Source organism: Canis lupus, chromosome 8 (genome assembly GCF_011100685.1).
Source record: "Canis lupus familiaris isolate Mischka breed German Shepherd chromosome 8, alternate assembly UU_Cfam_GSD_1.0, whole genome shotgun sequence".
Classification (NCBI taxonomy): Eukaryota; Metazoa; Chordata; class Mammalia; order Carnivora; family Canidae; genus Canis; species Canis lupus.
The window spans coordinates 33114472-33129400 of NC_049229.1; the positions used below are offsets into that span (position 1 = coordinate 33114472).

Genomic DNA, 14929 nt, shown 5'->3' on the forward strand with positions numbered 1-14929 from the left:
TTAGAATCAAATGGTTCTAGGCAGCTGAGATATGGATAACAGGTGCTACCAATTCTTCCGCAAATCCTTTTCTTTTAGTATGTGAATAATCACAGATTTTAAGGAATTAATTAAATAATTTTAAGTCAAATCATGAAAAAGCTCAGGATATCTACACTGTAAACTGCTATTTTCCACTTGCAATGACAAAAAATGTATGCTTCCTAGTTAATAATGTGGAATAATTTACTCAGTCTGGAAAAAAAAAGAGACTATACGAACTCTTTATAGTTCTAGTATTCTGCTTTAAATTCTAATCGCAGTATGTTAGGTCATTCCAACATGTGTTTCAAGTGACAGGATTTGATCAATGGTGTAAATAAGCTGGGCTAATTGAGTTCTTCACAGAGAATTCCAATGACTGTCAACATTTGACAATTTTGTCCGAATATAATACAGTTCTTAAAATCTTTACTTTTAACTACAAAAATTTTTTTTTTTTTTTATGATAGTCACAGAGAGAGAGAGAGAGAGAGAGAGAGGCAGAGACACAGGCAGAGGGAGAAGCAGACTCCATGCACCAGGAGCCCGATGTGGGATTCGATCCTGGGTCTCCAGGATCGCGCCCTGGGCCAAAGGCAGGCGCCGAACCGCTGCACCACCCAGGGATCCCCAACTACAACATTTAATAAAAATACTCACCCTCCTGTGCCAATGGATCTCTTTTGATGGTTTTTTGAGTCATAATAGCGCTGTAGGATCATAGCACTTCTACTTTTCAAATATCCAGTCTCCACCTCAATATAGTTCTCCAAATAGGAAATGAAAATGGATTTGATAAGCTTAGACAAGAAAGTCTGTTTATCAGTACCTAAGTTAAACTCCATCAACTTGCTGGAAAGATTTGTAGTTCTTTTCATGGAAAAGGGGGAAAAAGAGATTAATGTATACTTTAGATACAGTAACAATACTAAGTAATATATATTTTTACAATGTGATTTTAATAACTTATATTAAACACCATTTCTTAAACCTTAGAAAGGCACTAAGGATACAGAGAGCAGCTGCATACATCTATGTATAAAGTAGACTGGATATTACAAACACTATGGTTTAGAAAACTGACTAGGGATAATCTCCTAGGGATGATTTATGAGAGGAAACTGAGGCAACCAACCAGTCTAGAAATGGCAACAGTGGCAGCATGACTTTAATATGTTCTAATGCTATTCATGATTTGGTACCCATGTACCAAATGTACCCAGAATAATGAGAGATCTGCTTTCTGTTCATTCTCTTTTGTCTTTGTCCATGTGGACTTTCCTCTATTTTTCTGTTTCATATTATTAAGGATAGGCTCACAATAAATGTTGGGATGGGCTTCCTGGTTATGGTTACTTTTGAAAACCCTCCTCTCAAAATGACGATACTCATGAACAGCAAAAGGACTGGAAAAAAAAAAACCTCCATAAGAAGCTTTTGATAACAATATTTCTAAATGTTACACTTCCATTTACAAAAGCCAAAGGCAAATTTTCATATCAGACTTAAGGATGAAATTGTCATTTAAGAATTTGTGACTTTCTCAATTTACAATTTTAACTACAAATAAATGTAATTAAACTACTTCTTAGAGAAAAAAAATTAAATAGTAAGTAGATTACAATTAAAATCAGAAACAAAATTCTTGAGTCTTAAACATAAAAAAAGTTTCACTAAGTACATGACTATAAAGCGTAATCTCCAATCCCTTAAGTTAACGTGCTAAAAATGCTGTTCTTCATAGAATAGTAATCTATACAAATAAGCATTTCATGCTAAAAGGTATACTGTTGACAAACTCAAAAGCCTGAATATTTCTTCATTTTCTATTTTAAAGAAAAAGCAAAGAAAATCTGACATGTTATTATTTTCCTATTTAATAGTAAATAAAAGCATACCTTGTATATAAATCATAGAGATTTTTGAGATACTGCTCTGCATCAGACTTCCTACATTCTTCTAACTGGTCTTTCACAAAACTCTGGAAAAAAAAAAGTCAATGTTTTGTCAATTAAGCCAAAATTATATGTTTTTCTCCAAAATTATTCCATGTCCTTGAATTGTTCTGACTTAAACTACAATGGAAAAGGCAATGCACAGAAAATACCCAATATAAAAAAATAAAACAGGCTTTTTTAATGCTTCTCATATTTACATGTTCATCTATATATAGCACTCTCAGGAATAAATACTAAGAATTTCAAAATATCTTTTGAACTGGCCTATCTTGCCTCATAAAGTACAGTTAAAAAAACAAAACTGAAGTTATACCAATATAGTCAATTCCTTAGAGCAGCATTTCCCAAACTGTGGCCTGGGTAACACTAGTGTCCTTTGAGACTTTAACAGGCATGACTCTAAAATTAGGAAAAAAATTTAGTGTACTTTACACTCCTGTTTCTAGAGAATCACAATACGCATTAGTACTTTTAAAGGCTATGAATTGTGTTTTAAAAATAAACGCTTCTTTAATGTTGCTTAATCTAGTAGTAAATATAGTTTAGGAAATGATGCTTTAATATATAGTGCTACAGTAGTCCAAGTTGTAAATTAAATTACTGTGTTTTTTCATGTTAGTATCTCATTATCAAAAATTCTACAGACTGCACTTGTAATTCTTTCATAATTTCATAAATACCAATTTCATAAATACCATCTATTGGTCAAAGTGAGGAATCAATAAAAATAAAAATCTGAGGCTACCCCTCCACAACGTGTTAACTACTATTGCTGCTACATAAATTTCAACCATATTCTGATGATGCTTAATGATTATGATCAGCATCTTTTTTCTTGATGAACAATATTTTTTAAAAAAACATGATACTAAAAAAAAAAACAAAAACAAAACATGATACTGTCATTCCTTTCCCCTTTGCTGAATAAGTAGATTATTCCAAAGGGCATTAAATGAATAAACTACATTTAAAAAAAATTCTTAAAACACAGAGGGAAAAAATCATATATTGCCTTAAGAACTATTTAGTTATTGTTTAAAATTACCTGTAGTTTGATTTCAAATACATTTTGAATAAGCTTAGCCAGTACTGTTTCTGGATTACTAAAGATATCTCCAACTTGTTTGTTAACCCGTTGACAGAGTATTGCTGCATCTTCAAATATATCGTTTCTCAAGTAAGCACCCTAAACAGAGGCATTTTACATAGTGAATACATAATTTTAAAATGGTTTTAAAAACACAAATCAACATAAAATAAAATAAAATCCAATAAAGTGTACTGTTATGTTACCTCCTGGCACTGCTTTATATAAACATCAACACAATGGGAATAACCCTATGAAGAAGAAAGAAATACATCAAAACAGTTCTGCTTTGACAACAATAATCATAATAGTAATCTCAATGAAAGAGTTATTTTATGTAATAAAGCTCTATGTCATAATGACTCACCAATATAATAGTTATTGGACTTAAATAAAATTAATCATAGAAAACTAATAATATAGTACCCTCTCCCAGTTGCTTTCTATGAAAATGACCACCAGGTTCATATCCTTGAAGGACTTTAGAATGAAAGAAGAAACTGAGGTATGAGTTCTGTACAGTCATTTTGCCCTATGATCACCTAGCCATATCCTTCAATTCCAACATGTATATGCGTGCATGTGCCCACACACACACAGATTCACAATCTTGAAAAAAAAAAGTGTGTGTATGTATATATATATATATATGTATGCATGTAGGTATGTATGTATTTCCTTCTTTACTCTCAGGTTCAAAGTATTTGTGTTCTCTTGCAAGAATCTGAACAGAGCTGTATTTAACTGGCATTCTGCAAATTCACATTTATTTATTTATTTATTTTAAAGATTTTATTTATTAATGAGAGATCCACAGAGAGAGAGGGAGAGAGGCACAGGCAGAGGGAGAAGCAGGCTCCATGCAGGGAGCCTGACTTGGGACTCTATCCTGGGTCTCTAGGATCTGGCCCTGGGCTAAACCGCTGAGCCACCGGGCTGCCCTGCAAATTTACTTTTAAAATTGAATCCATTTTCGCAGAATGTATTTAAACAAAATAATTTGTCATAGTAAGCTTTCTATAATGATTCCTGTTCATTAACAAACCATAAATATAAACGAGTAATGCAAAGTATTCTATTGTCTCAAGAACTATTCTCAATACTCAAGCACATATTTTACTCACATGAAAAGTCCAACAAATAACTTCTATTTCCCTACTCGGATACAAATAATAAAGAGATTTATATATATAAATATATACAAATATATAAATATATATATTTATATACACACACATATAGTGTGTGTGTATTCTTTTACATATATATAGTGTATTTATTCTTTTTTGTTTTACTTAAGTTCCAGTTAGTTAACATATATCATATTATTAGTTTCAGTGGTAGAATTTAGTGATTTCATCACTTGCATATAACATCAGTGTTCATTACAAGTGCCCTCCTTAATACCCATCACCCATTTACCCCATGCCCCTTAACCTCCCCTCCAGCAACCCTGTTTGATCCCTATAGTTAAGAGTTTCTTAGGGCACCTGGGTGGCTCAGTCAGTTAAGTGTCTGCCTTTGGCTCAGGTCATGATCCCAGGGTGCTGGGATCGAGCCCCACGTTGGGCTCCCTGCTCAGTGGGGAGCCTGCTTCTCCCTCTCCTTCTGCAGCTCCCCTGCTTTTGCTCTGTCAAATAAATAAAAATCTTCAAAAAAAGGTTTTTTACAGTTTGCCTCCCTTTGTTTTTATCTTATTTTTCCTTCTCTTCCCCTATGTTCATCTGTTTTCTTTCTTAAATTCTACATATGAGTGAAATCATATGGCATTTGTCTTTTTCTGCCTGACTTATTTTGCTTAGCATAATATACTCTAGTTCCATCCACATCACTGCAAATGGCAAGACTTTATTCTTTCTGATGGCTGAGTAGTATTACATTGTGTATACACACACATACACACAAACACACACACACATCTTCTTTATCCATTCATCAGTTGATGATATCTGGGTTCTTTACATATTCTGGCTATTGTGGATATTGCTGCTATCAACCTTAGTGTGCATGCACCCCTTCGAATCAGTGCTTTTGTATTCTTTGGGTAAATACCTAATAATACAATTGCTGGATAAGATAGCTCTATTTTTAACTTTTTGAGGAACCTATACACCATTTCTAGTTTGTATTCTCACCAACAGTGTAAGAGGAAGGTTCCCTTTCCTCCTCATCCTCACCAACATCTGTTGTTTCCTGACTTGTTAATTTTAGACATTCTGTGAGGTGGTATCTCATTGTGGTTTTGATTTGTGTCTGTGATGCCAGATGATGTTGAGCATTTTTCATTTATCTGTTGGCCATTTGTACATTTTTTTTAAATGAAATGCCTCTTCAGTCTTCTGCCCATTTCTGACTGAATTTTTTTTTTTTTTTTTTTTTTTTTGCGTGTTGAGTTTCGTAAGTCTTAAAGATTTTGGATTCTAGCACCCTTTATCAGATACGTCATTTGCAAATATCTTCTCGCATTCCATACATTGCCTTTTAGTTTTGTTGATTGTTTCCTTTGCTGTGCAGAAGCTTTTTATTTTGAAGTCCCAATAGTTCATTTTCGCTTTTGTTTCACATGTCTAGTGAGTAGTTGCTATGGCCGAGGTCAAAGAGGTTGCTACCTGTGTTTTCTTCTAGGATTTTGATGCATTCTGGTCTCACATTTAGGTCTTCCATCCATTTTGAGTTTTTTAGTGTATGATGTAAGAAAATACTCTAGTTTCATTCTTCTGCGTGTGGCTGTACAATTTTCCCAATACTGTTAAAGAGACTTTTTTTCCATTGGATATTCTTTCCAGCTTTGTCAAAGATTAGTTGATCATATAGTTGTGGGTTCACCACTGGGTTCTCTATTCTGTTCCAATGATCTATGTGTCTGTTTTTGTGCCAATACTACACTGTCATAATGATTACAGCTTTGTAATATAGTTTGGGTAATACCAATTGTGATGTCTCTAGCTTTAGCTTTCTTTTCAACATTACTTTGGCTATCTGGCTATTCTCTTCCTGTCCTATACAAATTTTAGGATTGTTTGCTCCAGCTCTGTGAAAACTGCTGGTATTATTTTGATAGGGATTGCAATGAATGTGCAGATTGCCTTGGGTAGTATAGACATTTTAAGAAAACGTATTCTTCCAGTCCATGAATATGGAATGTTTTCCTATTTCTTTGTGTCCTCCTCAATTTCTTTCACAAGTGTTCTATAGTTTTCAAAGTACAGATCCTTTCTCTCTTTGGTTAGGTTTATTCCTAGGTATTTTGTGGTTCTTGGTGCAATTGTTAATGAAATCAACTTCTTAATTTTTCTTTTTGCTGCTTCATTATTGGTACATAGAAATTCAACAGACTTCAGTACAATTTTATTTCCTTCAACATTGCTGAATTTCTGTATCCACTGTAGCAGCTTTTTTGGTGGAGTCATTTGGGTTTTCTACAAAGTATCATGCTGTCTGTGAAGAGTGAAAGCTTGCCTTCTTCCTTGATGATCTGGATGCCTTTTCTTTTTGTTGTCTGATTGAGAAAGCTAGGACTTCCAGTACTATGTTCAACAATAGTGATAAGAGTCGACATCCCTGTCATGTTCTTGACCTTAGGAAAAAAGCTCTCAGTTTTTCCCTACTGCGGATGATTTTAGCTGTGGGTCTTTCATAGATGGCCTTTATTATGTTTATGTATGTCCCATCTATCCCTACTTTCTTCAAGAAAGATGCTGTATTTTATCAAGAAAATATGTTTATTTTATCAAATGCTTTTTTTTGCATCTTTTGAGAGGATCATATGGCTATCATTTCTTTTATTAGGATCATATGGTTATCATTTCTTTTATTAATATGGTCTATCACACTGATTGATTTGCAGATGCTGAATCTTACCCCTGCAATGCAGGAATAAATCCCACTCGGTGGTGGTGAACAATCCTCTTAATGTACTGTTGGATTTGATTAGCTAATATTATTCTTGTTGAGAATTTCTGTATCCATGTTCACCAGGGATATTGGTCTGTAATTCTTTTTAGGGGAGATCTCTGTCTGATTTTGAGATCAAGGTAATACTGGCCTCACAGAATGAGTTTTCCTTCCACTTCTACTTTTTGGAATAGTTCAGAGGATAGGTATTCATTCTTCTTTAAATGTTTGGTAGAATTCCTCTGGGAAGTCATCTGGACCTGGACTCGTTTGTTGGGAGATTTTTGATTACTTGATTCAATTTCCTTGCAGGTTATGGGTCTACTTAGATTTTCTATTTCTTCCCGTTTTAGTTTTGGTACTTTATATGTTTCTAGGAATTTATCCATTTCTCTCAGACTGCCTAATTTGTTGGCATATAATTGCTCATAATATTCTAATTGTTTGCATTTCTGTGGTGTTGGTTGTGATCTCTTTCATTCATGATTTATTTGGATCTTTCTCTTTTCAAGTCTGGCTAGGGGTTTATTAATTTTGTTAATTCTTTCAAAGAATCAACTTCTAGTTTTGTTCATCTGTTCTGCTATTTAAAAAATTTCTATTATCATTTATTTCTGCTCTCACCTTTATTATTTCCCTTCTCTTGTTGGCTTTAGATTTTTTTGCTAAACAGCTTTATTTGCTGCTCTTTTTCCAGCTCCTTTAGGTGTAAAGTTAGATTGTGTTTTTGAGACTTTTCTTGCTCTTTGAGGAAGGCCTGTTTTGCTTCCCTCTTAGGACCACCTTTGCTGAGGTTTTGGGCTGTCATGTTTTCATTTTCATTTGCTTCCATGTATTTTTTAAATTCTTCTTTGATTTCCTGGTTGACCCATTCATTCTGGGTAGGATGTTCTTTTACCTCCATGTATTCATGGTTTTTCCAAAATTTTTCTTGTGATTGACTTTAGTTTCATAGCATTGTGGTCTGAAACTAAGGAAACACTATTTCTTTAAGCACTTTCTTTGCAGAAATACGTTGTCATACAGGGATTCTGTCCCTAATGCAAATTTCAAGAAGACAATATTCCTTTGTATTACCAACTGAGATCCTCTGGATTAAATTTAAACCTTTTACTAGTTACATTTCATACTCTCTGGTTCCTACATTCCACCAGATACTTAAGGTTACGTCTTCTTGCTTTTGACCTATTTCATAACATGTTTGACTGAAAAAATTAATAAAAATACAAAAAGAATGATTTTCTATGTCAATCAATATAAAAATTCAGATAAATATTATTAGATATACAATATTAAAATATAAAATATAACATGGAGATGTGAGGGCAGCCCAGGTGGCTCAGTGGTTTAGCACCGCCCTCGGCCCAGGGCCTGATCCTGGAGACCCGGGATCGAGTCCCACATCAGGCTCCCTGCATGGAGCCTGCTTCTCTCTCTGCCTGTGTCTCTGCCTCTCTCTCTGTGTTTCTCATGAATAAATAAAATCTTTAAAAAAGACAAAAAACAAAAAACAAAAATAAAACATGGAGATGTGACATATATTCAAATTGCTCAATACAATAAAAATTATCACTGTGATATATTCATACAACTATAATAAAATCAGAGACTATAATATATCGAATTTATACAATCTCCACAATCTTGAAAACTAATCTTCATTTTTATTATTACTATTTACCTTAAAATGAAGCAAAACTGCAGCTACTTCTCTCATTCTGGAGATTTCACCTCTTCTTTGAGCACTGGTAAACTCTTGAATTAGCTGGCATTCTAAGTCATGGTATTTACCTAAAAAAAAAAAAAAAAAAAAAAAAAAAACAAACTCTTCAGCTACAATGAGATAGACAAGGATATTGAAGTTATTTACAAACATATGATTTATTTACAAATATAATGAGTATAGATCTAGCTTTCTTTTTAAAGAATTATAAAAACAATATGAAATTATAGGCAGTGAATCTAGCCTTATAATATACTACAATATATAAATTTATACTTTCAAGACAATAAAATCTTCCCAACCAGTAAAATAGCTGAACTCCATCTGATTACCATTTACCACTGTTATTTAAAGAAGTAACTGACTGAGATAAACCTCTGGATTTCATTTCTGATAGTAAAAGGAAAAAATCTTAAATCTCTCTAAGGCTATAGAAAGGGTAAAGAGGACTATAAAAGTCCTTAATAGAGAGGTTTTTACCACGAACAATGGTGGATTCAACATCAAATCTCACCTTAAGATAATATATGGTATCTGATTCATTACATTATTGTGGCTACTAATGTTCTGAATGAAAACCTGAACTTTGGACTAAGCTATAATAGTCAAAAACATTGCCAGAAGTCCAACTATCTATGCCATTCTGATGTATCACTTTCGGGAAAACAGGTGGCTCTTTGAACCTTCTATGTAATGGCATCCCAAATGTAACTCAGGTTACCATGGGGACCTGCAAATATAGTGGCTTTTCCAGAGATGTAGACTGACCTACTTAAAATACAATTCAAAAACTAGAAAGAATAAAATTAATCATGTAAGGAGTTATATAGGTACTGAAATGTTCAAATGAGCTTGGCTTTTAAGAAAAATAATCTACTTTAGAGATATGTGTATAGATATAAAACAATCTCCAAGATATATTGTTAAATTAAAAACACATGGTATAAAGCTATTTGTACGGTATGCTAGCCAATTATTTTAAAATAACCAGTGACAGTAAAACTAAATTCTACATATACATCCATGATTTATGTCCTATTCCTGTATATCCAAAGCATACTCTGGAAGAATACCCAAGAAACTGGTAATGATGGTTTCAAGGAAGAAGAGTCAAACTCAGGGATGGGGTGGGAGGATGACATTGTTTCCAATATCTCCTTTTAGTTTTTTTCTTTTACACAAGTATCTTTATCATTTATTTAAAACTATTAAATAAACAGAACCCCTACTTACTTGCAATTTTGGATTTTACTTCTGAAAATCTGAAAAATAAAATCAATGATAACGCTTATTAATAGTGACAAATGTACCATAGTAATCTAAGATGTTAATAAAAGCGGGAAAAGGGTCTGGAGGCTATAAGCAAACCCTTTGTACTAAAGGTGGAAGGAAGGAAGGAAGGAAGGAAGGAAGGAAGGAAGGAAGGAAGGAAGGAAGGAAGGAAGGAAGGAAGGAAGGAAGGAAGGAAGGAAGGAAGGAAGGAAGGAAGGAAGGAAGGAAGGAAGGAAGGAATGTGGTATGAAGGACCATAAGTAATGACGGATACGTTCCCTTCTTTGAGGAATTCCCAAGAAGGATCCTTCTTCCGTCCTTCCTTCCTCCTTCCTCCTTCCTTCCCTTCCTTCCTTCCCTTCCTCTCCTTCCTTCCTTCCTCCTTCCTTTTCCTTCCTTCCTTCCGTGTCCTTCCTTCCTTCTTCCTTCCTTCCTTCTTCCCTTCCTTCCTTCCTTCCTTCCCTTCCTTCCTTCCTTCTTCCTTCCTTCCTTCCTTCGCTTCCCCCTTCCTGAAGCGCCGCTGTAATTCAGGCAGCTGGCGCCAGCAAGAAGGGAAAGAATACTGACAGTAAGCAGGCCAGGTAACAAAACTGAATTTGGGCAATTCAGAGTGGGTAGCTGGTTCTCATTTACAAACTTCACACTGAATGACCATAACTTGTTATTAAAGAGGGAGAAGTTCTTAATGAGGCATTAACAACTCCACCAGCTCCAGCAATGAGTTGTCCCGACTTATATTCACTAACATTTTAAATTCCTTGATACTTGTCTATTTGCCTCTTCTGTTGGGATTTTTTCATATAAAATTCCATTATTGTTAATTAAAAGAAAAACAATGATAAAATAAGTATATAAAAAATAAAACAGAAGCCATAAAAGGACCCAACAATGTGTCTTACAGACTTACCATTCAACCTTTGCAAATTCAAAAACTAAAATATCACATATTACCATACACTAGAAATTTTAAAATCTTAATTATCAAGGGAGAAGGTACAACATGGAAAATTAATGTTGAGAGATGCTATACAATCAGTTTGGAGAGAGGAAAATGACTGGCAAAAGAGATGGCAAAGACAAATAAAGAAGGTAATAAAAATTTATAGAGTTATACAAAATTTATGTATCAAAGTCATGGTGAAAAAGAGAGTGGATGTAAGTCCATAATGACCTTTGTGAAAAAAATTAAATCTAATCAGGATATATATCCAATTCCAAGGCTTGGTAGAGAAAAACAAAACTGCAAAATAAGTATATAACTGAGAAGTGGAAGAAGATGAGTATATGCCGAATAGGATGGAGAAATTATCCAATAATTATCAAGCACCTATTGTGAGCCACACATTTTACCCACTTAAATAAATGGTCCAACTCTGAAATGAAATAAAGAGAAGTTTCTGCGGGTGACTTTAAAAATCATTACTCATGAGGTGCCCGGTTGGCTCAGTCAGTACAGTATGCAGCTCTCATTTCTGGGTTGTGAGTTCGAGCCCCATGTTAGGTTTAGAAATAATTTAAATATATAAATATTAGAAATCAATTAATAAACAAAGGAGATGGGAATGATAATTCTTGCTGAGGACACAGCAATACATTGAAATATTTGTTTTGTTGATCCCATTTCTAATTTGTTTCATCTATGTATATATGAGATTTTATTTATTTATATATAAAAAGATTTTCTTTATTTATTGGAGAGAAAGAGAGAGTGAGCACATGCATGCACAAGCAAGGGAGGGGCAGAGGGAGAAGCAGACTCCTCACTGAACAGGGAGCCTGACACAGGGCTCGATCCTAGGACCCTGGGGCAGACACTTAACTGACTGAGCTACCCAGGTATCCCTCAAAATATATTTTAAAACAAAATTAATGAACATTGGCAATTGCTTCAATAAATTGTAACAATATACCAAAAGATTTTTTCCGATTTAACTATGTTTTAATGACTTAATATTTCTTCATAAAATATATAAGAATTTTTCTAACCCTAGTATAATATTTTAATAAATAAAACAGAACTATTCATTAAAAATCATGACTCATATTGCCAGGAAAACATGAGATTATTAGCAATAGCTAAGTGATATATGACCATTACTGCTAATTCTATATGATAATTCAGATTTGGGAATAAAATAAGATCTATTTTGGGGGTAGGGAATTCATTCTCATTCTGTTTGTACTGCTAGTTTTAAGTATAGCAATCCATTTATATTCTACCTGCACCCAAGGATCCTCAAGTACTGCCAAAATTAATAATAGATATATTGTCTACTAATTAATAATAGATATATTGTCTATTATAGGAAAAGACTTAATTTTTCAAACATTCACATAAGGAAACTTCTACTACCAAGATTTTATTAAAAAGTCTGACATTCTACTGACTAAAGGAAATCCTGAAAAAAATCTCCTTCTCCATGAAGTTTCTTTTTAAAATAAAACCATTAATACCTGACTTAGCTAATGGCGCTAGGGCTTTGCATCTAAGGCAGGGTTCCTTAGCCTGATATCCCTAGGAGGAGTCTGTGGATTGGCTAAGAGTCTAAAATTCCAAGAAGTATATAATAATCTGTATGTATATAATAATCTGTGTGTATCTGAGTTATCTGAAGAAACTTTATAGCTTTCATCAGCTATAGTGTTTAAAACCCCAAAGTTTAAGAATTCTCACCTAGATATAAGAAAAAGCAGCTGAATGACCCCGTTTCAATTTTTCCTGTTCTCTCCTACTCAGGTTATCAAAGTCCAAAAAATGAAAATTCAAAATATCACTTTTGTAAATTTCATGATTCTCCTTCAGCAATTTTAGAAGAAAGGCAAAGGATCCAAAGTATTTCAAGGTGTATCATTAAAGGTAGATATTAAAAGACCATACTTTTTCAACCAACTCTAATATACTATACCTTGTACAAAGGAGGTACTGAATAAATTCTTGTTGAATAAGCAAAACCACAGAGGGAAAACACAACTTTATCTATGAATTATAACATATATCCAAATTAGCTCTTGAGAAATAAACTTGCCTGTCAAAAGGTAACTCCTGGGCGATTAAATGCAACTTCTGAATGATGTCTGCTGCCTCCTTTATCTATTCAAAAATAAGTGAAAGCAATAATTAAAAAAAAAATGCCCTTATGCATATCAAAAATATTTCTGTATTTGAAAACAGTTATATTCCCCTATGTATGTACACAGACCCTCCAACAATTTTCTTTTAAAATCCACAAAAATAAAACCTTGTGAGGAGCAGAAATACATTTGGGATATCACCAATAATGAGTCAATAAAACATAAACATCTATCTTTCTGGTATTGAAATTTTGTGATTTTATAATGTCTCAGTCTCTTCCCAATGAAACCTGCAGTTCAAGGTTACTTGGAAAAATTTCAAATCATTGTTTGCTGAAGGCAAGAGTATCTGTCTCTTCTGGTTTATGAACCCAAAAAAGACAAATAAGATTTATGAAAATAATTCAAATCATATTGCTGCATGTATCTCACTTTAAATGCATAAAACAACAGAAATACCTGTCATTTAATAAATACATAAATTTATAAAACTTGTTCTAAAAGCAAAGATCAAACAAATTTAATATGAAGTCTCCTGAATGAAACATGGTACAGAAACGTGTGTACTTATTTATGTTGTAGAACTAAAGGACTCAGGCCAAGGGTCTAAAGTTCCTAAAATGCAAATGTGTGACTGAACTTACACTAATGTGTAGGGAGTTATATAATATTCATTTTTTTAAAATGCCACATAAGTACTGAGTTTTATTTTGGCACACTTTCAGTAACTGATTTTATGCTCACCCGCTTTCTTTTACGCTAAAGAATAAAAAGAGACTCTTAAGAACATGAAGGAAGAGCTAAAAACATTAGATCTTTCTAATCATGTGAAGTCTAGCAAGCAACAGTGGATAACAGCAGGGCCAAAGACAGGATATCACTGTTGTCAAACAATAGTGAATATAGTTAGCATTTCGGTTCAGTTATTTCTTCTTTCCCAATCAGCATGTTACTGTCATTTTCAGTTATCAAACACTCACTCAATCCTACTGCACATGTACCACTGCAATATCACTTTTCACCATGCCATTTAGTTGGACTAGCAATGTCCATCCTTTTCTTCTCACCAATATCCCCCTTGAGAAAAGACCTGCCTGGTCCACAGCCAGTCCTGTTTCCATCAGGAATTTGTTCTTGATCTTTTAAGAGGTGGAAGTCCCCATGATGTGCTGTTTGTTAATTCTGCTTCAATGTAGTAGGAATATAGTAACAAATAACACTTGATTTCATTGAATTTCTACAGGTAACTATTTTGTAAGAATCATTTAAAGCACAATGGTTCTTAAGGTCATCTATCAGTTAAACTATAGTAAGTACAGAAGTTGTCAAGTCCATAATCTAATAATTTGCTTATATCTAGAGTGCGGTGATAGACCACTTATGCTAGCAAACAGTGTTAAAGATAATTAGAGTTGGGACGCCTGGGTGGCTCAGTGGTTGAGCATCTGCCTTGGACTCAGGGCGTGATCGCGGAGTACCAGGATTGAGTCCCACATTGGGCTCCCTGCATGGAGCCTGCTTCTTCCTCTGCCTGTGTCTCTGCCCCCCCCCCCCCTCTCTCTCTGTGTGTCTGGGTAAATAAATAAAATCTTAAAAAAAAAAAAGATAATTAGGGTCATCATGTATGATCTACATGAAGCACAATAAGCTGTGATTCTAGGAGAAAAACAACTAACATACTTTGTTAAGAATAGAGGTAAGAGGCAATATATACTATGGCTATAAAACTGGTCTTTTCTAGGGAAGAAAATTAAAAGATTCTGAAAAGCAAAGATTTAAAAAACAAAAATGACTATGGAGCAGGAAGATGATGTGTTGATATCTTATCTCATTCCAATTCCTTCCACTATCACACACCTCCCTCACTATGTGGCTAATTTGCCTTTTCTTTCCTTTGGCAAG

At 33.9% G+C, this 14929-nt stretch overlaps 1 protein-coding gene across 2 annotated transcripts in view; it reads right to left on the reverse strand.

The window, feature by feature from the left end:
• EXOC5 (exocyst complex component 5) overlaps positions 1–14929 on the reverse strand; it is a 59119-nt gene that overhangs the window by 19936 nt on the left and 24254 nt on the right. For both annotated transcript variants that reach the window (XM_038544804.1, XM_038544805.1), the window contains exons 5-11: positions 12982–13046; positions 9917–9945; positions 8642–8751; positions 3273–3317; positions 3025–3165; positions 1920–2002; positions 682–891 (exon numbers count right to left, since the gene is read on the reverse strand). In XM_038544804.1, the coding sequence (XP_038400732.1) occupies positions 682–891; positions 1920–2002; positions 3025–3165; positions 3273–3317; positions 8642–8751; positions 9917–9945; positions 12982–13046 (683 nt within the window). The remainder of the gene's footprint in view (positions 1–681; positions 892–1919; positions 2003–3024; positions 3166–3272; positions 3318–8641; positions 8752–9916; positions 9946–12981; positions 13047–14929) is intronic.